This window comes from Protopterus annectens, chromosome 8.part1 (assembly GCF_019279795.1).
Source record: "Protopterus annectens isolate FY-2018-M chromosome 8.part1, PAN1.0, whole genome shotgun sequence".
Taxonomy (NCBI): Eukaryota; Metazoa; Chordata; order Ceratodontiformes; family Protopteridae; genus Protopterus; species Protopterus annectens.
This window is the reverse complement of record NC_056742.1, coordinates 469444410-469472336: the sequence shown is the minus strand read 5'-3', so window position 1 is coordinate 469472336 and position 27927 is coordinate 469444410. Positions and strand designations below refer to the sequence as shown.

Below are 27927 nucleotides of genomic sequence, written 5' to 3'. Positions count from 1 at the left end.
CCCTCCAACTTTCTGTGGAAAATTAATCTCCAAGGTATGAATCCCATCAGCCGATTCTCACATGTCTTCTTGCCTGAGGCAATTTAGGAGGAGCATCATTTTAAATGAATTTTGTGGAGACAGAGAAGGGAATTTGAATCATCCGGGAAATGTTCTTTGAAGAAGTACGAACCTCTGGGATGCAGAAAGCTGAGAGAGACAGAGCTGAAATATACTTATTGCAGACAGAGTGAGGAGTAAACAACAGTTCCTTTTGGTCAGTGTTACGTATACTTCACTACTATTAAAGAAATTTCAATAAACTACTTTTTTTTTGGCACCATTTATACCTCTGGCTGCTTGCCTAGAGCTGTGTTTTCTAAGCTAAGTAATGCAAACAGATTGTTATTATGATGCTGACTAAATTAGTTGAGCATAGACGCACAGACACACACAGACACACACACACACACACACACACACACACACACACACACACACACACACACACACACACACACACACAAATGCACACGTGCATATATGAATGTATACACATACAGCACATTGCCTTGTTGATTTCTAAATACACATATTCTTTGACTGTTGTAGTCTAATCATACATAAAGTAATATTGATGAGTTAACTTTCTAAATAGAAATTTCCAGACTTGCTTAGGCCTCCTCTGACTGAGAAGCTGGTCTCACCATTTGCGGAAGTCCAGTGAAACCTCTCCAGAACTGCTAGTCTTTGTCAAGCATGGCTGTTGTAAAAGAGGGAGGCGTTCGAACTTGTGGTGATGAAAAATGAGGCAAGATCAAGAGGTGCTTGTTGGGAGTTTAGAGATAAACTGATATTTGAAGATAGGATAAGCCACTATGTGAGGAGCTTAAGTTAATCATTTAACATCACTTAACAGTATTAGGACAAGATATAGAGTTATTTGTAATAGTGCAAAAAGATGTCTCGGGGCCCACATTGTTAACGGTTTGGCAAGTTTGAGCAGCTTTTGTGCAAATTTGAGAGCATCAGTGTTGCAGACTCAGAACCAGGCATTTATTTATTTATTTATTTATAAGCAAAAACCAAAACACAAATAGTGTAAGAATAAGCTTTGGGTAAAAAATCTACAACAGAAGTTAACATATTACAATAAGCCTAAGTAGAAAACAGTAACATTATGCTTTACATAGCACTAAGTAGGATTAGGTTCATAGTTTCATTTAGCCTGCATCATAATAAAAATGTCTGGATTAATGAGAGGAGGTTTTTGCTTTTTAAGTTTAACTGCTTTGGAATCTGATAGTTTCATTGCATTGAAAGGTGCAATCAGCCTTTTTTGAAGTTAATATGAGTATGTTTACAGCAATGAATGCAAATGCAGATAGGAAAAAAATAACTGATCAGACAAAAAGGAGGCATCATAACCATTACAGAATGCATTACTGTGAAGCTGGAAAAGGGTTTTATAGAAAAGAAGAGGAAATATAGAGGCTAGTAGTAAGAAAGAGTTTGAAAGTATAGACTGTTCAGAGTTGATGCTTGGGAAGTAACATGGTAATTTTGTTAGAAAGAGTTGATAATACCAGTATAGAGTAGGCTGGGAGTTGTCGTCTTTAGTCTGGAGTGGGACATGGGCATGTCCATGATTCTGTTAGGTGTTGCCTGGGATGAAGTTTGAAAGGTCTAGTTTTGTTAATTTCTTTGATGGTAATAGGTAATGAGTTGCATAGTTTAGATGCAAAGGTGGATTATAGACATTCACTTATGCAATTGTTAGCTTTAGCTGTTAAGAGGAGCAGTTTGTTGTAGGAGCAAAGAGATCTTGCGGGAGAATAACTCATACTAATTAATAAGATGGGGCTTTGTTCAGGGTTATAGATGAGCATTTGACATATGACCAGTTCTGAGAGTGCTAAGGAGTGGAGTAGATGAAGCCAGGTAAGTTGAGAGCCAGGTAATGGTGTGCTCAGTAGGTCTTGTTTGTAGCAATTTTTTTGTTGTGATGTTGTTAAAGAAGTCTGAACTAGATTGCGTTCAGATTAGTCAGTACTGGAGATGCATATAGGACTGCGTGAATTTAGAAAGTATTTTTTGCATGGCACTCATTAAGTAACAAGCAATACTGGAGATGCATATAGGACTGCGTGAATTTAGAAAGTATTTTTTGCATGGCACTCATTAAGTAACAAGCAATCCTAAATAAAGCACATACATTTTTTCACTATCTCACATATATGGGTGTCAGATTTCAAGTTTTCATCAGTATTGGCACCTACCAGGTTGGTAGGGGATAAGAGCTTGATCTTAGTGTTATTTGTGGAGGTTATAGTGACCATTTTTTTTATCTAATTTACATTTTTTTTTAATTTCGGAAAACTTGGGACTTGGTTAGAAATGTTTCACTGCATGAAGGGGATTCCTGTGTTTTCATTTGGAGTGGTTGTCTGCACAGATAATTGAGCTATGATCAGCATTTTCCACAATAGTAGCTTATTTCTGGTTGTGTGAAGATCATTTTTGAAACGACTCAAACGTAATGGGACAGGTATAGATCCTTGAGAGACACCAACTGGTCATGGAGAAATGAAGCGTTAAGTATTTAACAATTTTACAGCTTGCTTTCTTTGGGAGAACCAAGTTAAAGATGAGGCTTCAATTTCTAGGGGTGATAGTTACTGAATCAGAATAGAATGAAAATCAGATGGCTTTGAGAGAGAAGGAATAGCAGAGACTAACTTGCTCAAATTGGTTAGAAGTGAAGCTGAGAAGGGCAGTGGTGCTACTGCGATGATGGCGGAAACCATGCGGTATGAGAGAAAAGCGCTTATTAGCCAAGATATGAGCGAGTAGATGTGTACTTAGTACATTTTTCAAGGACCTTAGCAATGGGTCTGTAATTGGATAATCCTGCAGTTCCCACCTTTATGATGTGGTAGGATGTTGGACTTTTTTCCAAAGGGTTGGGATAGAATTTTCCTTTATAGAGTGGTTAATAAGGTGGGTATTGAGATAAGCTAGGGCATCAATAGCTAGTTTGATGTATTGAGCAGGCAGGTTCATAGGTTGGTACTAGGCTATCAGCCCTAGGGCCTATACAAGCCTAGCCATAACAATTCCCTGGCTATTTCTTCCCACACTATTTACTTCCCTGGACCCCTGTCTAGCAGGGTGACTGACGAGATCCCCAGGGTGAATTTCCTTTCTCACATCCACTTGTCAAGGTTCCTTTTGAAGAGGGCCAAAGAGGCACTCTGCTTGACATGTATGGGCAATCTATTCCAGAGTCTGGGGAGTTTCTAGGTAAGGAACATATATCCCTCCAGCATGTTTTGTTTATTGTGATGACAAGGTTTAGATCCCTGGAGCGTGTGGCTCTGAGGGATTGGGATTTCTTTAAATGTACCATGTCCAACAGCTCTGGGTTTGACATGGCCTTGTATGTTAAGCAGAGTTCGCCTCTGAGTAGACGATATGCGACAGACTATAGCTGGAGTTTTTTTAAGGCGGTCAGCGTACAGCATCTGCTTTAGGCCTGTGATTCTTTTAGTGAGGTATTTCTGCGGCCTTTCCAGTTGTTGCAGATGTCTTGAGAGGTACATACCAAATGGGGCGTTGTATTCTATAGTGGGTCTGATGAGGGATGAGTACAGTGGGACAATGACCTCCTTTTTTCTGGATGAAAAACCCTTAGTGATGAGGTGTGCCACATAGAAAGATTTCCTGACTGTTGTGGCGATGTGGTTATCGAAGGTGAGACCACTGTCCACCTGTGTCCCTAAGTCTCTTATCACACTTTTGGTGTTTAGTGTACTGCCACCTATATGGTAATTCACGGATACATGTTTTTTCCCAAAGGGGATAACTATACATTTCTTGACATTGAGCTTGAGCCCATGGCACCAAGCATCTGTTTCTGTGAGGCCCTTTTGTAGAGTATCCACATCATTTGGGGATTCAGTAATGGCTCCCAGTTTGCAGTCATCTGCGAACTTTGTTAGCCAGAGTCTCTTAGTGCTGGCCTGTACTTCAGAGAAGTAGATGCCAAACAAGAGCGGTTCCAGGACTGAACCCTGAGGTACTCCACTTATCACTTGTCTGGAGCTGGATTTGGAGTCGGCTACTTTTACAGTGTGGGTTCTATCAGTAAGCCAGTTAGCAACCCATTGGGTGACGTAGGGATTAATGCCCAGCTTAGTAAGTTTATCTATGATTCCAGAGTGGGGGATGGTGTCAAAGGCCTTGGCAAGGTCTAGATAGGCTGTGTGGACCACCTTACCCTTGTCCATGGCTCTGGAGACTGATTCGAAGAAGTCAATCAGGTTCAGGAGACAAGATCGGCCCTACACAAACCCAAACTGGGTGGGGGTCCAGTGTTTGAAGGTTGCCAATGTTTTTGTTTATAAGTTCCATGATAATATGCTCCATGGCTTTGCAGATAAGGCTCATCAGACTGATGGGACGGTAGTTTCCGGGATCCAAGGTGGATCCCCCCTTGTGGAGTGGGATAACTGTAGCTCTGCGCCACTCAGTGGGCACGAAACCTGAGGTGAGGCTATGATTAAACATGACACTTAGGTGAGGTGCCAGTTCATATTGTAGTTCATGTAGTACACAGCCCGGGATGTCATCTGGTCCCATGGATGCTGTATTCTTAGCTTTGGAGAGTGCGTTTTTTTACCTGTGTGGCCGTTATTACTGGAATTTGGCAATCTTTTGGTATTGAGATGGGCCATTTAGGGGGTGAGAGGGGGGGTGAAGTTGGCACTGAATCGATCCGCCAGGATATTGGCAATATCCTTGGGATCAGTATATTTAATGCCATTCCGTTGTAGCTCAGAGCAGATCTGAGCATTGCCATTTAGATTCTTGACATAGTTATAGAATGCCTTGTGGCTGTCTTTGGAATCTTTGGCAATTTTATTTTCGTAACTAGCTTTGGAGGATTTTATGAGGGATCTCAGTTTCTTACTGAGGCTGGTGAGGGAGTTTTTTGCATCCTGGGTTTTCCTCTTTTCTGCATCAGTTTCTTCCTTTTGTTGCAAAGTTTGTTTATGGCAGGGGACCACCAGATTAGCTTCCTTTTTTTGGATGAGAGCATCTTGGTTCTATTTGGGATGGCACGATTCATGCATGAGTGGATGTGCTCGTACAGTGCCTTAGTGTAGGATTCAGCAGTTGAACTTTCAGTTCCCGTCTGCATGGGTGTCATGAAGTTTGTCACTTCTTACTTGAGTAGCATGAAGATGGCTTTGGAGAAGTTTTTTATGGAGGTTTCCTTACTGGGGGGGTGGGGGTGGGATGTGGATGTTAAGGGTGATTAGCTTATGGTCAGACCTGACTAACGAGGGGGTGACCATAGAAGTGGAGCATCGATTTCCCATGTTGGTAATAACCATGTCTAGGATATTGGAGCTCATGAATAAGACTGGAAGATTTTAATTTAAGTATTACATTTCACTTATCGCACTTGGTTGTGCTGGGGACAAGGTGAAGGATGTTTGTGGTCTGTGCTGGAAACAATATGAGATGGACCGGAAGGCATTGGCTTCTCTTAGGAGAGCTGCAGCATTCTGTATAAAAGGACAGTTAAAATGGAAGACAGTAGGTATATGTTGTCGGGGGGGGGGGTGTCTAAGTTGAGTGGTGCAGGACTTTGTCAACTAAAGCCCAGAAAAGTTTGGGATTATTTTGGTGTTTGTTGTGGTGGTTTGTAAAATATACTTTTTTTGTCTTGTTTCATTTTCTGCTTAGTGGTATTCCTGAGGTACTTTGAAGTCAGTTTTATTTTTAGCCAAACCTCCCAGGTGTTGTATTGCTGTTTCATAAGCTAACCAAAGGGCAGGGTTTGTTTTGATTCTTTTTGTACAGAGTGGGGCATAGGTATTTAGGGCACTAAAGAAACTAGTGTTGAAGAGTGAGACTTACTCATCAAGAGCAATGGGGTGCAATATAGTTTTAGTTAATTATTTGTTTATTTGTCTATATTGACGGGGAGAGTCCGACTGGGATAGAAATGCCCTTTTTCAGTATAGGCCTGGGAGGAAAGCTCCACATTTACATTCATAAGTTACAAGTGTTCACAATACATACACATTTTTTACATTATTGCACATTTTAGGTAGTATTGTGCCTTGGGTTACTATAAAGTGCAAGTAAACATGATAATTAGCTGTTTAGAAATATTTGTATCCAGAAAGAAAAAAGTAAAACAAAAGAAAAAAGCATTCATTTACATTTGCACTTAGTTTTGTAGTTACAAAGTGGAGGTACAAATGAGAGAGAGAAAAAAAACTAGTTGCAGAGTGGAGAGGAAAAACAGTAGATAAGTATTGACTGTTTACAGTAGGAGAGAAAAAGTGAAATTGTATTAAGCTTATCATCATGATGGGTCTCATTTCTGATGAGTTAGGAAGGGGGTGTGTGGTTTTGTCGGAGGTACAATAGCTCATTAAGCTACTCTGGTAGGTATTAACCATTTGAAGAGCAAGAGCAGAGCCAGGTGTGTTGCAGGTGCTGTTTTAGTCGGCTTTTAAAGCATTTGTCATTTTCTATACGTTTTAGCTGTAGTGGAATGGCATTCCATGGGTTAGAGATAATTTTTTCTGAATTAGAGAGATTCCGTACTATACTATAATGGTGCTGCTTAATGTATATTGACTTCATCTTTGATGATGAAGGTGGTGATGTCATTACTTAGTGTATTAAGTCGGTTGCCACTAGTGACAATATTGTATGGTGAATTTGTTAGGCTTCAGTCAATGGCAGAGTAGGTTTTTGTAGCTTTGTTTTATCTAGCAGGAGTTGAAATGAACTTGAATAAGTTTGACATTATTAGGAGTATCACTGTTTATACATGATTTTATGATGAATGTGAGTTGAGGTACAGTTAAGGAATTCTTCTGCTGTTACCCATGTTATTACTTGGAAGAATATACATGACTGTTATGCAGAGCTATTTGTTTTTAAGTTTTAGAGAAGTGAGGATTTGTGTGTTGTAAGTTGAGAGGGTCATATATGGATGTATAGAGAGATCAAGTGAGATTTGATACATTATTTGGCAGTCCCAATTCTCCATCTGTCTGTTTCAATAGCCTGATAATATTGTAACCTGGTGGGAGTATCTCTTCATCTTTTACATCTTATTTTAACCAGGTTTCAGTTATGGCAATACTCTTTGGGGAGTATTGAGCTATCTAGACATGAAATTCTGTAATTTTGTTTCTCATATTATAAAGATTAATATTGAAAAGCCAGATGATTTAGACATGTTAGGAGGTCTAGTGGATGTGTGGCTATTGACAGTGATGTTGATTTCTTGTAGAGAAAGTAAGCCTGGGTTAGGGTATATATCTCCACTAAGTATTAAGTAGTGATGCATTATTGTATATAAGATAGAGTTTAACAACTTCTTTTTGATGGGGTGTCTTGATTAGGAGGGATGAGTCATAGCCAAGGTCAACTTTCATGAATACATGAGAAAAGTTAGTGCTGAATAGATTTGAAAATTCACCATAATAATTCCAAGATCTATCACTGAGGTTTTGGTTGTTGAACCTTGTTAATTGTGAACTGCACATGTGCTGGTGTCAGGATAATACTGCTCTTTACATAAACCACATTCCATGGCATGGCTTTCAGTTGGAATCCTCTCTTTCTAGTCTGTAACACTGTTTTTTGGTTTCCTAGTTCCTTTACATGGAAAAAGACTCACTGTTATGTTTATATGTAGTCTGTTGAGCAAATGTAGAATGTCTTACTGCAGTAGGTGGCGGGGGGGGGGGGTGACAAACCACTCATTAGAAGGTAGTTCTTTCCAAAATTACATGCTAGATAATTAATCAAGGGATAACAAGTACTCAAAAGCAAATTTTCCAGGTTTGGGCCACTGGAAAATTCCCAGTTAATCACCATAATTTTGCCTCAAAAAATGTTCTCTGTCAAAGGAAACTTTGAGGTTTCTTTTTTTATGCTGCCATATGCATGTACAACCACAGCACACTGGTTGAGTAACTAGAATGTGATTTATAGAAAATCGCCAAAACATCTGTATGATTTGTAGAACGAATAAAGCCAGCAATAAACTATTTGAAGTTGCAGTAAAAATAAAAGCTAGTGTTAGCATGGAAGGTTTATTAATTTCCTTTACTGAAATAGTAGTAATACTGTCAAGCTGGCAGATTAAGCACCACTTCATGTCCCTGCTGCTGTATCACCATTTACTTTTCTCAACAAATTGTAACCACTATAACTGTTACATCTGTATCTTAGACCTGGGCCCTTAATTATTTATAAACCATATCATATATACTATCAAGCCAGTTACCTTTTGATTTATTTCTTGCTTCATAGCTTATTATGAAAGGCAATGTTCAACTACAGTCTCCTGAATTCCCTTTGACTTAATAATAAATAGCTTATTCTCATTTGGAACAAAAACAAGATACCGTTTGATGTCTCTTCCAGGCTAAAATCTCCATCTCTTATTAAAGAATTTCTCTCTTACAAAGACATTTTTATTGAATTGGTCCATTTGTTAAATATCTCTGCATTGTCATTGATCCAACAATTTCCATGACTGCTCTCCACAATTCCTTAATATTCAAAATCGTCAGCACTCTCTTTGACTGCTATCAGGAATTATGAAAGCTTTATGGAATTTTGGTCCCACGTTCATGCTGCACCTTGAAGAAAATGGCATTCTGTGCATGCTTTTCTCATCCTACCATTACATAAACTCGGTTAAGTTCTATACTTTATAAGTTTACTTTGCTATTACACACTGGTTCTGTCGCTCACTGTTGCACAACACTATAAAAGTCTGCACTGTACTTCTCTTCCTTTTCTTCAGAACTAATCCACATCGATGGCCATACCTCGTCAGTATTTCACTGTGTTTATTATTTTCTTTTATATAGGAACTGATTATTTCTTACTATATTATTAAAAATTGACTTTCTTGTATAATGTTTTGATTCTGTTGTCGTACTATAAATGTGTTTAGTAGCTGTGTTTGCTGTCTTTATGGGGCAGTGGCTGAAATGTGTCTTTGTGGGTAAATCCGTTCCATTGTTTATTAAACATGAAATAAATAAGGAAACAGTGGTAACTCCAAGGTTGCACCTTCAAAAGGAAAATTAAATGAGTCTTCTCAAGGAATGTGATACCTTGCAGTTAAAATACATGGTAACTTTCTAAAATAAGGGATTTGCTATTTATAATTAGTGTGGTAATCAAGAAAAGCTAGATTTTTTACAGATGGAATTGTTTTGTACCAATTGGCATAATGGTTTAGGTTTTTGCCTCTCATCCTGACCTCCAGCCAATCTTTGTTTGGAATTTGCATGTTCTCCCTGTGTTTCTGTGGGGTTCCTCCTGCCTCTGAAAAACATGCGAGTGTTTCCACCTCAAAGTTACAAAAGAATGGAACTGCGGGCAGCAGCGCAAACTGTAGAGAGTGCCCTATGGAGGAAGAATTGCATAGACCAACTCCTTTGGGTTTCTGCTGTGGTATCCAGTATCTTAAAGGTAGAAGAACACTGATCACAGACTGTGTGCCATGGCACAGCTAACCACTGAACGGTGTAAAAAATATGGTTCTAGGCAATTCAGTCATGTTGAATAATGTTGCCAAATGGGTATGGTTATTTGCCGGAGATAAGTGGGTTTGGGACCTGGCCTACTTTGACCTATGCCAGGGACCAGTGCTAATGGTGAAGGGGTGTATGTGCCCCTGTTGACCAGTGTGTGCCTGCCATAAAGCCCAGCAGCCCTGGGTCAGTAAGCCACTGGCCATTCAGTGTCCAGTTGCCCAGCTTGAGTTACCTGGGATAGTTCTGCTGAGCGAAAGCTAGATGTAAAACCAATCAACCTGCCAAACATGAACTTAGAATTGCTACACTTAGTGTCAGGTGTAGTGTATGACAAAAGAATGCCAGAGAAGCTGAAAAGTAAGGTGTGGAAAACAGTGGTGCCACCATTACTACTGTATGGTCAGAAACATGGGCATTGAAGGCAGAACAGCTGAGAAAACTAGAGGTGATGGAGATGAAGTAGCTGAGACTGGTAGCAGGATGCACAGTAAGGGACAGACATGGAAATGAGGACATAACAGCAGAGGACCTAGTTGGAGAGATTGTCCAAGAGAACAGAATACCATTGTTCAGCAGAAGATATTCCTGTGAAGAAGATTTGAGACAGAAAGAAGAAGGCAAGAGGAAACAAAGGCATCCATCAGAGAGATGGAGTGTATGGGAGAAGATCTGTGACAGTTTGGTATGAGTGCTGAAGAAGGTAGGAGAGTGGCAATGAATTGAGAGAGATGGCAACAGATGACTAACTCCATGTCGAAAATGTGGAAAAGCAAGTTGATGATGATGATGCTGCTGGTGGTGGTGATGATTTTGTACTTGAAACACCTAGAAAATGATGTCTTGGTACTGTGGAATATTCTCAGACAGTTTCAAATCTTTTTACACCAGCTTCAAATCCCCACTACACTCTATCGGTCATCAAATTGGATAAGTTCCTGTTCATCTCCTACTTGAGTCCCTCCACTACCGTTCATTTCAGCAGCCACATCTTCTCTCCACCTAGCAACCTTACACTCCACTAAACCTCTACCTCCTCTCCAAAACTCCTACTAGACATACTTATCTTCTGCAGTATCTTTCTCTACTTCCATCTATTTCTGTAAGTTAAATTAAAAAAAAAAGTTCTTATTCTCCATATGTTACTGAACATGTATTTTGTTTTGCTCCACTGCCACTCAAGCCACTCTGTATTCAAACATATTTAAGTTCATACTTTGTACTTCATACTTTACAACTTTGCACTGTTTTATCAATATTCTGTACACATTGCTTGATATTCATGGTTATATTGTCTATGTAATTCTCTAAGAAATCATATTCTGTATTGTATAGCCTATGGAGCTTTTCCCCCCGGGCCTCCACTGAAAACGGCTCTTCTTGGTCCAGTGGACTTCCCCATTCATCAAACTGTAATAAATAAATAAGTAAATAAATAAATATAAAGTACATGAAGAAACATAAAGACTATAGCAGTAAATTATGCATCTGCACATGAATTGATTCAACAATACCCATATTTATGAGGACATGATAAGGTGGAGTATTTATGTTTGTGGATTAAAAAAAATCTATTATGACAGTTAAGGATGTATAGGAAGATTCTAAACAAAAGATAATACCAAAGTTGAGAAGCTGGAAACTGTTGAGTATGGATCTAGTTAGTAAGATACAAACAGTGAAAATATTTCTTGCCCCTTTATCTTTATGTATAGGTCAGGCATATTTTTATCAATGCCTATTATTTTTAGGTTGTACTTAAACTGGGTAATAGATTAACTCAGCTTCACATGGATGGGATGCCTGTTCCATAGGAGGGGCAGTCTCTGTCTATCCAGCATGCTCTGTTTAAGTCACAGGCAAAATTCATGTCCTTAGACTTTATATTTAGTACTCTTTGACTTATGAATGTGCAGGAGATTCATAAGTGTGAGTTTGCAGATACCTTGTAAGCCAGGCACAGATCACCCCTCAGTAGTCTATAGGAGACCGGATAGAGGGAAAGGGCTTTAAGGTGCTCTGCATAAGGCAGGTTTGTTACTTCTTGTATTCTTTTTGTCTAGAACCTCTCAGGTAGCTCTAGTTGCTGCATATGCCAGCAGGGAGATGATGAAGCAGTGGGAGGTGGGGGGATGGGTGGTTGAGAAATAAGGAGAGAGTAAAATTTTGGATGCAAGTCCATAAGGAGAATAACGACAGCCATACATAATATTATATTCGCAAAGTAGCAGAATGTATTTTAAGAACTAAGTCAGAACTACTGCGGGAAGTTTGGCCACACATCTGGGGGCTTTTGTTATCTTTACAGTAAGTAATGAAGGATCTTTTACATCCCTTTGAGTTAACATCAACTCAGGCAGGTGAGGTTTCTGTTTTATGTGTCATCCAAAGGAGGACAGACTCAGGAGTGCAGCACTCCCCTTAAGCTGCACTGCAGTGTCAGCAGAACCCACAGTCTTTTGCATCAGAGGCAAGTGTGTTACCTGTTGTGCCACAGACACTAACCACAGAACACCTGTACCTTTCCTTAGTGATTCAGCATAACTGGTATAGTTGTTTCATGAGGGTCCAATGCCTTTGCCTTACAGTTGTCAAATCTGTTAGATGAAGCCAGGTTGTTTTTCTTCTCTCTAAAATACTTTACTCCTCTCAAATAGTGAGGAAGACCCCCCCCCCCTTGTTCTCTGTTTAGGTATTTCTTTTTACCAGTCAGAAGTCATCCCTTGTTTCTACAAAATTCCAGATTTGGTGACATTCATATAACACAAACAATCTAGACCAGGGGTCTGCAACCTTCACTATCAGATGAGCCACTTTGGCCCCTCTTCCACCAAATAAAATTCATCTGTAGCCACAAAACCTATTCAACCCCTAAATGAAGATAACACAACATATAAAGTTGTATATATAATTATACTATATATAAAAGGACTATGTTTATAAGAGCAATACTTAAAATCCATCCCTATTTTTGTTCCTTTGTTAGGATTTATATTGGGAACGCTCAGTTGCTGTGTGTGTGTGTGTGTGTGTGTGTGTGTGTGTGTGTGTGTATGAGTGACTCATGCCTCTCAACCTGTTGCAAGAAATCTGGGCAAAGCCATAAATAATGGGAGGACAAAGGCCCAAAAATAGGGACACTTTTTAAATATTGCTTTTAGAAACTTAGAAAGTTGATAAAATCACAGGTTTTGCATTAGCATGAATTTTCTGAAGTCTGAAACTCAAATATCTGTCTATATTTTCTGACTTTAGCCCTTAATGATTTGCCAGAAAAAACACAATTTTATGAGAAACAGACCAAAATATGAGCAAAAATCAGGACAGTCTGCAAAACTCTGTACAGTTACGAGGTAATTGTGTGTGTGTGTGTGTGTGTGTGTGTGTGTGTGTGTGTGTGTGTGTGTGTGTGTGTGTGTGTGTGTGTGTAAAATGCATGTTAACAGAAACTGTTATTCGGCAAGTTTCCAAGTTTATAACAGCAATATTTAAAATCCGTCACTATTTTTCTTCCTTTTTCCCCCCTTTATTTGTGGCTTTGTCCAGATTTCTTTTGGTAAGAGTTTCAGAGGTATGGTGGTGAAGTATAAAAACTTTTCAGGAGATGTTGCTGCTGCCAGGGGATTGCTTAATCACTCTGTGTGTGTGGAATGCATGGTAACAGAGACCATGTTATTCTAGCAAGTTTATAAGTTTATAACAGCAATATTTAAAGTCAGTCACTCGATCATTCTTAGTGCGTGTCTGTGTGTGTGTGTGTGTGTGTGTGTGTGTGTGTGTGTGTGTGTGTGTGTGTGTCGTGCGGCAGATTGACCATTGTTTTTCAAAGCTACAGGGAGCCACTGCTGAAGGGTGGAAGAGGGACATGCGGCTCCAGAACCCAGGTTGCAGACCCCTGATCTAGACTGTAGTATAACACACTGTGTACCTAGAGATGCACAGTCTGAGAATCCCTAGTTCGTTTTGCTGCTCACAGAGTTCAGATTTTGATACTTATCTGCTTTGGCAAGCTTAAGCAGGATCACCATAAATGTATGTGTGACTATCAAATTGCCATCCAAGAAAATTCAGGGAAGAAAAAACAAAACTCATTTTCACTACCCTGTGGTAACCATGGTGGGTTCAGGCTCTAAGAGCACCAGTGGTACATGGAAGTTTATGGTCCTAACCAGGTTTCCCCCACAAGTGAGTAGACAACTGTTTCTACCTCAGAGCTTGGCTGTTAATGTTGACCTCCACATTCCTCTGGGCTTATCAACACAGGTCTCATAGGTGATTGATTTCAGTGTGTGGCCTTTGTCTGGAGAAGAACATTTACAGTTGTGGCCAGTCAGTCAGTCAGCCGGTTAGTCAGTCTAAGGGTGGTAAATTAAAGTTGCAGATACCAGTGCATCTTGGGCTTCTGATGTTCTTCATCTCACATTGCTGAAGTCATAACCTGTGGGTAGTCCGCTGTCCTCGGTCGGCCCGAATACCAAAGTGTTAGGCTGGCGTCGGTCATGGTCGCTCAGATCTGACGTCAGTACGCCGTGGTACTAAAGCGCATGGTTAGTCAGTCTAAGGGTGGTAAATTAAAGTTGCAGATACCAGTGCATCTTGGGCTTCTGTTATTCCATAGTCAGAGTGAATGTTAACTTGTTTCCATAATCATGACCTTTTGGGAGGTAGCATTTTGACCCATCAAAGCTGGTCAAGCTGTTCTGGAAAGGAGTGCTACAGCTGCATCTTCCATTAAGGAACCCCTGCCCTCTGTAGGGGCTACAATTTATGCCAGGCAGACTTACCGCTCACTGTATGAGCCCAATACCTCAACTGCATCCATATTCGTTTCTTAGAAAATACCCTTGACTAGTGGATATCACCTCCACATGGTACATATCAAAGTTTCAGACCCTTATACACAGGAAGTCATAGTTGATCTTCACGAGTATGAGGCCTCTGTAGAACAAACCTTCCTTTCTTCCTGAAGGTGATTTCAAAGCCCCTTTGGAAAGTTCCTCAAGACTGGATAGTCCAGTAACAGATGGGCAGTCTACCTATTAAGCTCTTTGTGTTAAAAGACTGTAATAAACAAAATGATGAAATTGCATTTTAGAGCATACAAGAAATAGATAGGAACTATTTGTTTAAGAATAACAGTACCATAACAAATCTACATATTTAATGTGAATATAGATTGATGTATTCCTGTGCTCTGTTTGCAGAAAAAAGAAAAAAAATGTTGGCTTATAGCCATTTTAAAGAACAAAAATGGATGGTAAAAATTTTTTTTTGGTAAAATGCACTTTTCAGCCTGCAGAATCATTTTATTGGATGAAGTAATCTCCATTATTGAAAGAAAGTTTGCTATTCAAGAGAAACATACATACATTAGATAAACTGTGAGACCATCATTGAGTCCAGTGCTACCTTCAGTGTGTTTCTGACCAGGCATATGCAACAACTGGAGTATCCACAGAATTTCCTCACAAAAAGAATACAGGGCATAATTAACATGTCCTATGCAGACTGCCTTGAACTCCTACAGACTGCTGAGAGGTGATTTATGTCTGGTCTACAGTGCATCCTGTGATCTCACTGTAATGGACATATTACACTTCCACAAGCTAAATAACATCAGAATTATCCAATCTAGGTGCCAAATCCTCATCTACTATATGAATAGGACATGTTGGAGAGACAAGTATGTGTTTCAGTGACTAAGCTTTCTGTCCATATGAAGCACTATTCTTCCCTAATCCAATTCAGGTGTAACTGGGACCGGTAGATAGAGAATTGGAAATTTATCCCTGGTCTGGCACATCTGTTAAATAAAGGCAACCTATAAATGATTGACCACCTATGTCCAAGCCTATGTATACCAATTAAAATAACTTTAAGGTATCAAAATTTGCCCGATACATTAGGAAGCATGGCTAGTCTTAAAAAGGTCCCCCAAGGTCGCCAATCTGTTATTCACTATGAACATATAAAATAAGACTGCCCTTAGAGACATTAGCAAGACAAATGACAGTAGCCCTGTTTTTTGCATTGCCAGAATTGCCTGAAGCCAGTTCTGTTACAGTTAAAGATGATTGCAGAATAGTTCAGAGAAAATACAAAATCCTGCTTATTTTGAAAATACATCACCATACAACTCCATGAGATGAATGTTGAATTGCTATGGAGATAACTTATTTGATCATTGCTTGGTTGTGTTTGCTATTTGATTGGCTGCTTTTATTTGACACATGTTGTGTTCTGCAAAGGTACATTGCATTTAATTTGATTTTTAACCACTCGGAAGGTATTCATGCTAAGGCACCAGGGTCTTGTGTTTTAATAAAGCAATTCAAACAGATCATATCATCATGCATTATTATTAGTGCTTTTAGAGGGTTCCTTGAAGAAGTCAGCCAGCCTTGAGTTTTTCATGCCTGTGACCAAAAACAAGTTTTAGACACCCTAGAGGTGCACCTGCATCTCAGGTATGGTATTACCTGTACCAGGTGCATTCTTTCAGGAAAATGAAAGTGTCATTGGATATAAATACAGTATTCTCTTTCCATAGGTCTAGAAATGCAGCCATGTTAAAGCAGACCTGTATCTTCATTTTATGTTGTATTCAGTTTCAAGTGCAGTTTCAATAGAAAGGAATGTTTTTATGAAGGATACAGATGAGCTCAGAGAAATAACCTTCAGTCTAAAATACCGTGTGACGACCGTGCCCTGGCCCAGCAATCAAGGAGCCTCAATCCTCACCACTAACACCAGGGAGGTCGTCTCCTAGAAGAGAGGAAAGGATAACTAATACACACAGTAAAGTGCAATTTCCCTTAATTGCACACAGAGATCACAGTCAGTCTGGGGCTGGTTGCTCCTTTGCTCACCAGGTCCCAAATAAGACTCCCCACTGGCACAGCTATTATAGGGTCCAGGTCTCAGCCTAGCTGGGCAAGCTAGAACCTCTAGTACCCTCTCTGTCCAACCAGTGCTTCGTGTCCCTGCCCAAGTAGCTGACACAACACACACACACTTTGAGATAAGTATTTGTACAACTTACAGGCACTCCTGGGAAAGGCTGACACAGATTCTCCAGCTGTACCCCTTTTCCCAGACCATACGGTAGTAATCCCTGCCACCACCCAGCTAATAATATCAGCTACTAAAAGGCCCTTAAAAGAGTGTCCAATTATTACTGTGCAATATTATTATCCAATGGTAATGTGACTATTCAGTCTAAGCTTATTGGAAGGGCTTAAACAGTAAATTCTATAAATATATAATGTACGCTAAAGCATAATTTATCTCTACATAAACCAGCCACAGGTAGAAGATTTAAAAATATTTAATAATACATAATTAAAACACAAGACAAAACTACTACACCACAGAGATATCTAAGAGTTCAGAGATCACACAGAAAATTAAAATAATACAGTAGGACAGGTCTGATTTCAAAGAACAATACCTAATAAATTTTTACTAGCTTTAACTATTCCTACAAGAAATCACAGTGCTAGAATCTTACATGTGAGCTTAGGCAGAGTGCTGAATTAGATATCTAAGATCAAAATGCCCCCAGTCTCTTGTGAGAAATAGTATTCAAACATGTCTCTAAGGCCCTCCCAAATTACATCATTTTTGACACTTAGTCTGGAGTTCTCAGGCCACAAACTGCACTAGTTAGCAATCTAACACCTGCTGAGAAACTTACAACAATATAAGTAATTTCACATGTATACTCAGAAACCAGAACAATAAAGCACATTCCACATCTAAATTCTGGTCATAAACTTTAGCTTTAAAACAATGGGCATGAAACCTTCATCCAGACGCACTGGAGCCTACTTGTAAAACATGAAAGGGTCACAACATGCTTCACTGGGCCAGTAGAGTGCAATGTTGTCACATTTTTTGCAGTTCCACATTTCACAGTATTCTTTTACACTCAAGAAAACATGCCTGTATTTTACATTTATTTACAAATGCCAGAATTATATATCAAATTCTATTAGACTAGGCTGGCAGCCTTTGCCCATCTCTCCCCAGTCGTCACATACCGATTAAGGTAAAGTGTTAACAGAATGTGCAACGCACTGATTACAAACAGATCTTGTTTAAATGGTGCATGGCTTGGGAACCAAGGTTAAAAAGGCATGTAAAATATGTAGGAAATTTACAGGATTTTGGTATTATTATGAGAGATACTTCAGACACAGAAGTTGATAATCAAGTTCTGACTGATACACAGAAAGTGATTGCAGTGCATTCCACAGAAGTTCTGTACAGACACTTGAGACCGAGTACAGAAGTCAGGTCAAATATCCAGGATTCCAGAAACAGCAGAAAGCAGGGCGGTTAGTATTAATTCCACCATTCAGGAGGAAAGGAACAATTCTGATTACAGACAGTACAGTATGATGAGTACAAAAGCTACAGACAGTATAATTCAGTCTGTTTCATTTTATCAGGACTGTTATTTGAGACAGTAAGATTTGATTCAGATATTGTTGACATTGTGTACTGTTACTACGCAATACACCACCTTTGTTAGACCTAAGCAAGTATAGACTTTTATTCTGAAAGGTACAAGAAGATAGGATACATAAAGGTATAGCTGTAACTTGTTCATCACAGTTCTGGATAATTAAAAGATAAAAAGATAAAGACGTTCATTCCAGCTGGGGTGTTTTTCTTTTTTTTTTTTTGCTGTGACTTACAGGGATAAAGCCATGACTACAGTCCAGATGACCTGAGTTCGGCTAGCAGCTCTGGTGCTAGAAAAGCCTGGCAGGGGAGGATGGGAGTGACTGGCCAATGTCAGCCTAACCATCCTGGGGGGAGAAAGCAGTGTGACCTGCTGCACCTTTGACCTTAAGAAGAGTATTTGGGATTGCAGATAGCAACTGCTGGATCTGTGCGAATTACATTGCATGCAGTCTAGGGGGTAATCCTGGGGCATGCATGGGGCACCTCCCTAGATCAGTGTTTTTAAATGTAGCCACCTTCTGTTATGTGGAGGGAGTAAAGTAAGGAAGGAAAGACTTTTTCTTGAAACAACGGCCTGTCTGGCATCTGACTGTTGCCATCATACTGGTATGAATGAGTTGTAGGGTTTCCATCTGGGCTGGGAAACCCACGGGCTGCCTGTTGCCCTAAAAGAGGAATGTAGGGGTCAGTAGGGTGCCAGAAGTAATGGCGATTAAAACAAATGTTTATATTGATGTGACCAACCACTCAGGAATTGGTATGTGAGAGCTTGAAACATCTTTAAATATGTTGAAAAAGTCTGTTGAATATTATTCTGTGTTTGAAAACTCTGGTTGTTTAAAACTTTAAAAGTAATGTTTTCAGGAATGGACTTTGAGGTTTCCAAATCCAAGACTTTGGACTTGTATATTAGATCCCATATTAGCACCTGCTGAGGTTAAGGCCCATGTAGCTTTTTTCTTGATGAAAAGTGAATCTTTTCAGGCTGAATGCTTTTTAGTTACTGTCATTGCAGAAACAACATGGCAGCCATCTGAAAATCTTGTTTCCCAGCTTCACAAAAGTCCCTCTGAGCATCATGGGCATATTATCTGGTACACGTTCACTATAGAACTGCTTATTGCTTTTTTAAATTGATTTTGAACACCAACAACTGTTTGTGTCCAGTAATGAACTGCTATATATTGAAATGTGACACAGTATGTACTCTAAATCTGAAACTCAGATGTCAGTGATTGAATTAATTTTAACAACACAGTCAATATGGGATTCTGTTGTTCATAGAGAAAGTTAATATTCTGTCTATATTTGGATTGAGAATAAAAGTGAACACTATGTTTTTGTTTTGTTTTCTTTTTTTTCCAGTGGGAAGCAAAGTATTCAAAATTAGCCTTCAAAGAAGCCAGCAAAATCCCTCAAGACCTGCATGAAAAAGTTCAAAGTGCCTTCAGAACACTACTGGAGCAGGGGTGTTTCTTCCATGATCTTGTTCAACTCAAAGGTAAAAATCTGTTTACTCCAGTGTCTCGTATTCTGATAGGAGACAAAGGCTGTACATACAGATATCTCAACACGAGACTTTTCACAGTTCCATGGTCTACTTTTGATAATGATGTCAAATACAGCAATGAAGAGATAACCTCAGCTTGTCAAGCTTTTGCTGAACTTAATAAGTACTTCAAAGTTGAAAATGCTAATGCATTACGTGAACGTGGACTAGCTGCAGCAGATGTTGAGCATGTTAGCGAAAGTTTGGTTAAACCTTGTAGTGGTGATAAGATGCAGAAATTATCCTGGCTTCCTGCAAATGAACTGTCCATGTCAGACAGCAAAGGGGAACAGCAGCAAGAAATAAAACGTGAGACAGACATGCAGATAAGAACTTTGCACAATGTAACTTTGTTGAATTATATGGACCCAATAAAAATGATTAATCTGAAAGAAGAACCCTACTTTGGAATGGGGAAAATGGCTGTAAGCTGGCATCATGACGAAAATCTGGTGGAGAGGTCAAGTGTTGCGGTGTATAACTACAGCTGTACAGGTGGGTGAAACGAATGGAACCTGTAGCTTTGTCGTTCCCTTTTGCTCTTGTAAATCTTTATACTTACATGTACACCTGCAGCCAAAGTTTATATTTATTGTTTGCTAATTGTTTTAATATGCTGCAGAAACTATATGTCTTCACTTGTAGGTGTTGTACAAAGTCATGCATATAAAGAAAACCCGTCTGATTTACTTGCCTCATTTGGTCCTGTCAGAATTGTAACATGTACAATAACAAGGCACTATAATTAACCTACTGATATGATGCCAAGAATGTAAATTAAGGCCCAAGAATCTTTGCCCAGGTGCTCATTTCTCGTTTCATAAAATGTTCTTTTATTGCAGTTGACATCACTGCCTCAGACTAAGTGATTTGTCAGATATGAGCTTATTGCTTCTTCATGCTGTTTTTATTACCATTCCTCACTTTCAAGAAACAGAGTAATATAAACGTGTTCTCATGTTCTCAGTGAACCATATAAAGGCCTGCAGAAACATGTTAACAGTCAACTAAATGAACACACATATTAAGAAGGAAGTTTAAATAAATTAAACTTTTAGCCACTGAGTTAAACCTTTAAAACAAACATTGTACAGTCACTGATAAATTTCAGACAGTACATACAGAATTATTATGAACTGCATTAATACTAATTTAGCAATAGTGACTGACATGCTGTTACAACACAGCATTCTAGTCTCTAAATAGCTTATTAGATGTCCAGCCATAAAAATAATTTGTTCTTGTTGCTCTATTATTATGTCAGCAGGGTACTTCTAAATGCATTACTCTTGTTTAATGTTACTTTGAGTAGCTGAAAACACAGCATTAAGTAAGACCTAATGATATCCTGGCATAAAACTTATAACTTTTGGGTTAAGTGAAACTCCTAACCTGTACAGCAGTGGTAGAAATGTATTATTTTAGGTTATTGTGAGTCAGCCTTTCAGCTGTTTTTTTTTTTTTTTTTTAGATCTTTATTTTATACTCTAGCACATAGCCAATTGACTATGTATATCTGTGGCCCTTTGGTATGCCTGGAACAAGGGTGGCATTGAAAATATGATGTGTTGAATTAGGTAATTCCTGCAGATTATCTCAGTATTATGAAATTACATAGCTCTTTCTAAAGGTAATACTTATCCTTCACGGGATAGTAATATTTGTTAAGGAAAAGAGTGGAAGATCATTTCAGGGGCAGCGGTATGCTAATCATCTGGTAAACGGGGGCATCCGTATCATGCATTTTATGTCATTCCACACTGCTGGCTGTACACTTCCAGTCTGATGAGTTTGCAGCTAGGTGGAGTGACCCCTAAAACATTCAGCTGCCACTAGTTCACATCGTATGTTTTGCTGCCACTTGGTAGATTCTATAGAATTTAGCAGAAGCATTTCCCTCTGACAGAATAAGTTTATACTTAGGAATGAACAGACCATTATCAACACATAATCTATGTTTGGCCATATGCATTCTGCAGAGAATAGTTTCTTCTACACCACATCATGCAGCTGTTAAGGCATGGCATGTTTCCTGTCTATTTAAAGTCAGTGTGGCTTATAATATCTTTCTTTTCATCATAGGAAGGATTTTAGTGATTTTCTGCAGCATTTAATTAATACTTGGGAGTAAGATATAAGGAAACTGTTGAACACATTTATCACATACACTGCTCAATCTGATGTGTTTTTCTGTCAGGTAAGTAAACCTTCCTTATTTTGTGATAAGGGCATTCATTTTCTTTACTCTATTAAGGACAAGTCTCCTAAACTGGGGGAAAATGCCTTGTATGCATGCAGGTCAGTATTACATGTGATTTGCATTAGCTATAACAAAAGTTTACAAGATAGTGAACGGTATATATTTTTAAAGCTCATAACCAATGTAAAAATAAGTCACATATTTGAATAGTTAGTTCTGTGAATATAAACGTTATGCCTTGATTGTGAACACAAGGATTATATCATATGAGCTGATGTTATTATAAAGCTGAAGTTTGCTTTTCAATTCCTTTTTGTACTTTGCCTCATATACTGCTTAAGTTCTTTTGATCTCAGGAGGAGAGATGATTAAAAAAATTGTCTTGGCTTTGTTTTTGGGTTCCATTATAATCTCTTTCACCTGAGATCACATCACTTTAGCTTTATTACAAGAGCTTGTAAATGGCTGCTCAGTTGCACACATTCCCGTGATGCCTGTACACAAATTCATCACTTTACAAGCAAGTGGTAATTAAAAATGCATTTTTATTGGGGCAGGCTTCCCCCTTATGTTATTATTCTTACTTCAAGATTGGTGCGACGTGATGAAAAGTCACTGAACTAATGCCTGTCTTCTTTTTTCTTCAAAGTCCACTGAACTCATATTGCCCACAACTCAATAACATGGGAGTATTTGCAGTCTTACATGACTGAGAAGCAAGTAACAAAACACAAGCAAATGTTAGTTCAAGCCACTTTGTTTAAGCAATTGTTCATCAAGCTTTTAGTGATCTGAGCAAGTGACTTTAAGCTTTGTTTTTGAGCTAGTCTGCTAGGAATATATGATGTTTTACATTTGTAAAGCCCCTTCTCTGGGCCAGTAATCAAGGAGCCTCAATCCTCACCACTGACACTGGTGAGGGACATTCATTTGGAACAAAAAATAGATACAGTATTTCCAGATGCAGCTGTCTGCACCAAGCAGAGTTTCCCTTCCCTTCTCTCTCGCCAGGCCCCAAATAAGACCCCACAATGACCACAGCTGTACAGTTGAGTCCTCATCAGAGTGTTCCAAGCCAAGTCCTTTACCTCCCTCTCTGTGAAACCAGTGCTCTCTATCCCTGCTCCAAGTAGCTGACACACGCACACACACACACACACACACACACACACACACACACACACACACACACACACACACACACACACACACACTTGGGAAAGGCTGGCATAGATTTACCAGCTATGCCGCATCTGCCTAGACTCTAAGGTAGAGGCTGTCACCAGAACACTCCAAAGCCAGCTACTCTAAGGCTCTTGTCAGGGTACCTAATTATACCAAGTAAAATTAATTCTAATTGAAATGATAGTGTTTGACCAATGCAGCAATGCTTTCAGGAGTACCCACAGTGTCACCAAATAAATGTAACTACTCTCAAAAGTTAACATATTCTATAAAGACCAACCACAATGAAAAGTTTAAATATATTTAATAAGAAATAATAAAAGAACATTAAACTACTAAATATCTATTTACAGTAAATGCCAGAGTTTCAGTCATAGGAAAATTAAAAACAACACAGATGGAAAGATTCACACAGATACAGGAAAACCAATACTTAACTAATATGAATATATTTTTCTGACTGATCTAAAGAATTACTATCCCCTAGTTTACTTACTAGAGCAAGGTAAGATGATGTAGATGAGTGGTCCTTCTTTGTCAGGCTTCAAAAACAGACTGCCCTGATACTTCTGTCTCATCTAGTATTAAAACATCATTTCACTGCTGGATTACAGAATGACATCACAAACATCTGGTCATCTGACTTCTAGTTTCCGCATTACCCCCTTTACTAGAAACTGAGCGAGAATCTTGCACAGATGTGTTACCATACATACACACACACCGCTTTGCTAAGATGTCCTGTAGCATCTGGAAGCTATTAAATCATTTCAAAAGCTTCCACCCTTCAAGGGTAGCAATTAATTCACGCCTAAGGACAATACAGTAAGATTCCCAGTCCTGGTTTTCACAGCCATAGTGTCTTTGACTGCAATCAGAACTGTAAGATACAGTCTTTAAGGCCTAAACCGGGTAATTTAATTTCAGGCTATTTTTCAAAGTTAGCTGGACTGAGATTAACCTCTTCTCTTCCAGCATCCTCAGTTACAATATATTCAGTTCACCGGTTACAATACATACAGATGTATTTCTTTTCTGTCCAGCAGGACACACTGTTAGTACATGTTTAACACAAACAGCTTTACAAATACATCAGTTTGATATACAAATGGCATATAATTCTTTACAAAACTCCAGCTAGCTGTACTTGCATATGTTACACATCACTGCCTTACCTCTGCTAACATAGCTGTCAATACCTCACATCATCACAGTTATGACCCAGAGTTTTGCATTATTTGTTTGGGTTATGTCACTCATTCATCTTTAACACATATGACAAGAAGGCTTGGGGTTTCGTTTAAATGCTTTAATACATAAAAACACATCAGGATGGATAACATTATCATTAAACACAAATGAACTGGTTAACATATAGAGCTTACATACATACATGCTTACATCTCAACAGCTAGCTACAAAGTGGTAGTCAGACTTGCACGTGCTCAGTATTTATACACTTGTGCAAGCCCTTCGATAGCTTCTTAAAGGTATATACACACATACTGATCTCCATCCTCCCTCTTAAAAAGATTGCCCTTTATATAAAACAATATCAGAGCTAGACATGAATTACTATATACATTGGAAACAAAACACAATGTTCATGTCCACGTTGGTTCATATCTGTTGCAGGGTTTAGGGATGCAACCATATCTTTTAACATAACAGTTGGGACCAGATTTATCAAGATGGACAGTCTGTGGTGCACAACTCATATCAGGAACATCTGGTTTCATCACAGGAACGAGAATGTCCTCTGGAATTGGAACACCAGACAACTCACTCTGAGGTAAAGAGTCTTTCTCACTGGGTATGTACTGTGGTATAGTCACCAGTCTCAAATGTTTCTGATTCCACTATGTACGATCTCAGCTCTGGACCAATATTCTTCACAACACCAGTCTGATCATAACCTCTGGACGTTTGCATCCTTTCCACTTCTCCTTCTCGTAATGGAATGAGTGGTTTACTGGTCTCATCATTGTAGGACTTCTGGGTTTGGCTCTTCTTCAACAGATTGGCTTTCACTGATCTGTTGTTCTTGATACATGGAACCAACAATTGACTTCTGATTGCTAATGTGGTTTTGATTTGTCTCGAAAGAAGTCTCTGAGCAGGTGAACCAAGATGTTTATCACAATGAACATTTCTGAGATTCAAAAGATTCAGGAAAACATCACTATTGTCTCATTTTGGCTTCTCTAGTAAATGTTTTGCACTTTGAACTGCACGTTCTGCCAAACCATTTGACTGAAGGTTCTTTGGACTACTTGTGACATGAGTAAAGTCCCATTCCTCAGCAAATCTTTTGAACTGTTGGCTTGTTAACTGCGTGCCATTGTCAGAAATAACTTTGTGAGGGTTAACATGTACTGCAAAATGATGCTTCATCTTAGTAATGACTTTACTGGATGCTAGGTTAGGAAGTAGGTCAGTCTCGAACCAATTGGAGTAAGAGTCTACTAACACCAAATAATGCTGACCATTCCACTCAAAGATATCATTGGCTACTGTCGACCAAGATAGTTCTGGAATCTGGTTAAGCTAAAGTGCTTCCTTCTGTTGATGTGGCTTTGTACTATTACACACTGAACAAGATGAAAATGCTCTCTCAACGTCTTGTGACTTAGAAGGCCAGAATACTAGCCCTCTCACCCTTCTTTTGGTAGATTTGTTTCCTGGGTGACCACGATGAAAGATAGTAATGTCATCTAGTTGCAAGGACTTTAGAACAGTTACTTTTGGACCTTTCATTATGATACCCTTGTCAGACAAAATCTTATTGCTGTATGGAAAATTATTTTCTTGCACTTCTTGAGGTAAACTAGATTGCTTTGATGGCTATCCTTGATTGATAAAGTGGTTGAGCCTTTGTAAAACTGGATCTATGACTGTGTGATCTCTCAGCTCATCAAGACATATGGAAAAAAAAATGTCTCACTTCCATAACCTCAAATTCAAGGTTGTTATTCTCATGCTGTTCTGTGGTATTTCTGGGCGATCTGGACAGTGTATCAGCAAGATAAAGAAGTTTGCCTTTCTTGTAGACAAGATTGAAATTGTACTTTTGCAGCAGTCTCAGTCATACATTGCAGTCTGACTGGAGCTGAATGCATTGGCTTTCTCAGGATTGTGACTACTGGTTGGTGGTCTGTTTCGATCTGGCTAGGTATACCATAAACATAATCATGGAACTTCTATCATGCAGATGCAATTACCATAAGCTCTTTTTTGATCTGGACATACTGTATGGGTAAGAGTTCTCAATACATAGGCAACAGGTTGGTCCTCTTGTAGAATGACTGCACTAGAATTAAATTTCGAAGCATCACAGGAAAGTGTAACTGGCTTGTGAACATCATAGTATCTGAGAGTTGGTGGATAAGCAATCCTCTGTTTTAAGACATCAAATGCTCTTTGGTGTTGCTCTAACTAAGAGCAGGATACATCACTACATGTCAGCTCTCTGAGTGGTGCTGAAAGTTAGCTCAAGTCTGGAATGAACTTGCCTAGGTAGTTGACTATGCCATGAAATCATTGCAGGGCTTGAACATTGTCTGGAGATGACATCTCGAGAATAGCTGTTTGTTTTGAAGGGTCTGGTCATAGGCCTGTTGTACTTGTAAATAAATGACCAACATTAAGTAACTTCTTGTAGCCTAAATTTACATTTGTGTGGGTTGAGCTTAAGATTCACTTGATGTGTCCTTTCTAGAACTTTGCTGAGTTTTCTGTCATGTTCTGCTTCATTGTGACCTCCTACTAGTATGTTGTCTAATATGATAGCACAAGGATACCCAGAAAAAATTTGCCCTATTGCATGCTGAAAGACTTCACTAGCAGAATTTATCCCAAGTGGCATTCAAAAGTCTGTATCTGCTAAACGGAGTAAAGTAGTGAGCAATGATGATTTTTTTGTCAAGCTGAATTTGCCAGAATAAACTCTTTGCGTCTAAAACAGAAATAAATAGTGGCATTTGGCATCAAGTCTGTGAGTTCCTTGACTCTGTGCATTGGATGATGAGATCTTTTTAGCGCTTGGTTCAAGTCTCGTTGGTCAGTACATATTCTGATGTCATCTGAGCATTTCTTTTGAGCTACCACCATGGAAAATACCCATTCAGTTGGAGTTTCAACTGGGCAAATCACACCTTGTCACACCATTTTATCTAACTCAGCTTTGACTCTGTCCTGCATGGCTATTGGAACTTTGCGTGCTGGCCTGATAACTGGACTGACCTCTGAGTCTAACCTCATGGAGTACACAACTGGAAGTTTGCCTAGTTTGTCTTAGAAAAGAGCTGCGTAGGTAGAAAAAAATGTGGTGGCCAGAATTAGAGTAGTGGTCTTTTAAACTAACATGGTGGACTTCCTTGTTAAATGAAAGCAGTCCCATTTTGAAACTGTCTCTGAGCCCTAATAATGACTGAACGTGCCTCTTGACCACATAAAATAACAAGTCATAGCTTCTTCCAGCAGAGTAACATGAAAGCACTACTGAGCCTTCAGTTTGAATGTCTTCACCTCCATAAGCAAAAAGCTTCACACACCTTGCCAAATCAAGCCTTTCACCTTTACATGCTCTAGAAAATGTTTCGACAGAAATAACATTGCACTTGGAAACCCATATCAGCTTTGAGTTCTGTGGGTTTGCCATTTATCCAAACAGTACAAAATATATTTTTTGTCCTTAAATCTACTGTATTGACTGTTTCATGAAGCACTGACACACCATCAACATAAAGAGTAGAATTGCCATTGTCCAACTGATCAACTTGTTTCTTAAAATGTTCCCTTTTAATAAAAGAATGTGGGCCTTTTGATTTGCAAACTCTCTTGAAATTATTCCATTTATTGCGTTTTGGCATTGCTGACCAAAAGGTAAACATTTCTCCCTTTTAGATTCATGACGTCCACCACAATTATGACAGTTGACAATGAAATTGGAA

The 27927-nt window shown here is 39.0% G+C and overlaps 1 protein-coding gene across 1 annotated transcript in view; it reads left to right on the top strand.

The window, feature by feature from the left end:
• Positions 1–27927, top strand: part of FTO (FTO alpha-ketoglutarate dependent dioxygenase) — a 1656404-nt gene that overhangs the window by 736448 nt on the left and 892029 nt on the right. Inside the window, exon 3 of the mRNA XM_044081617.1 lies at positions 19407–20085. Within this exon, the coding sequence (XP_043937552.1) occupies positions 19407–20085 (679 nt within the window). The remainder of the gene's footprint in view (positions 1–19406; positions 20086–27927) is intronic.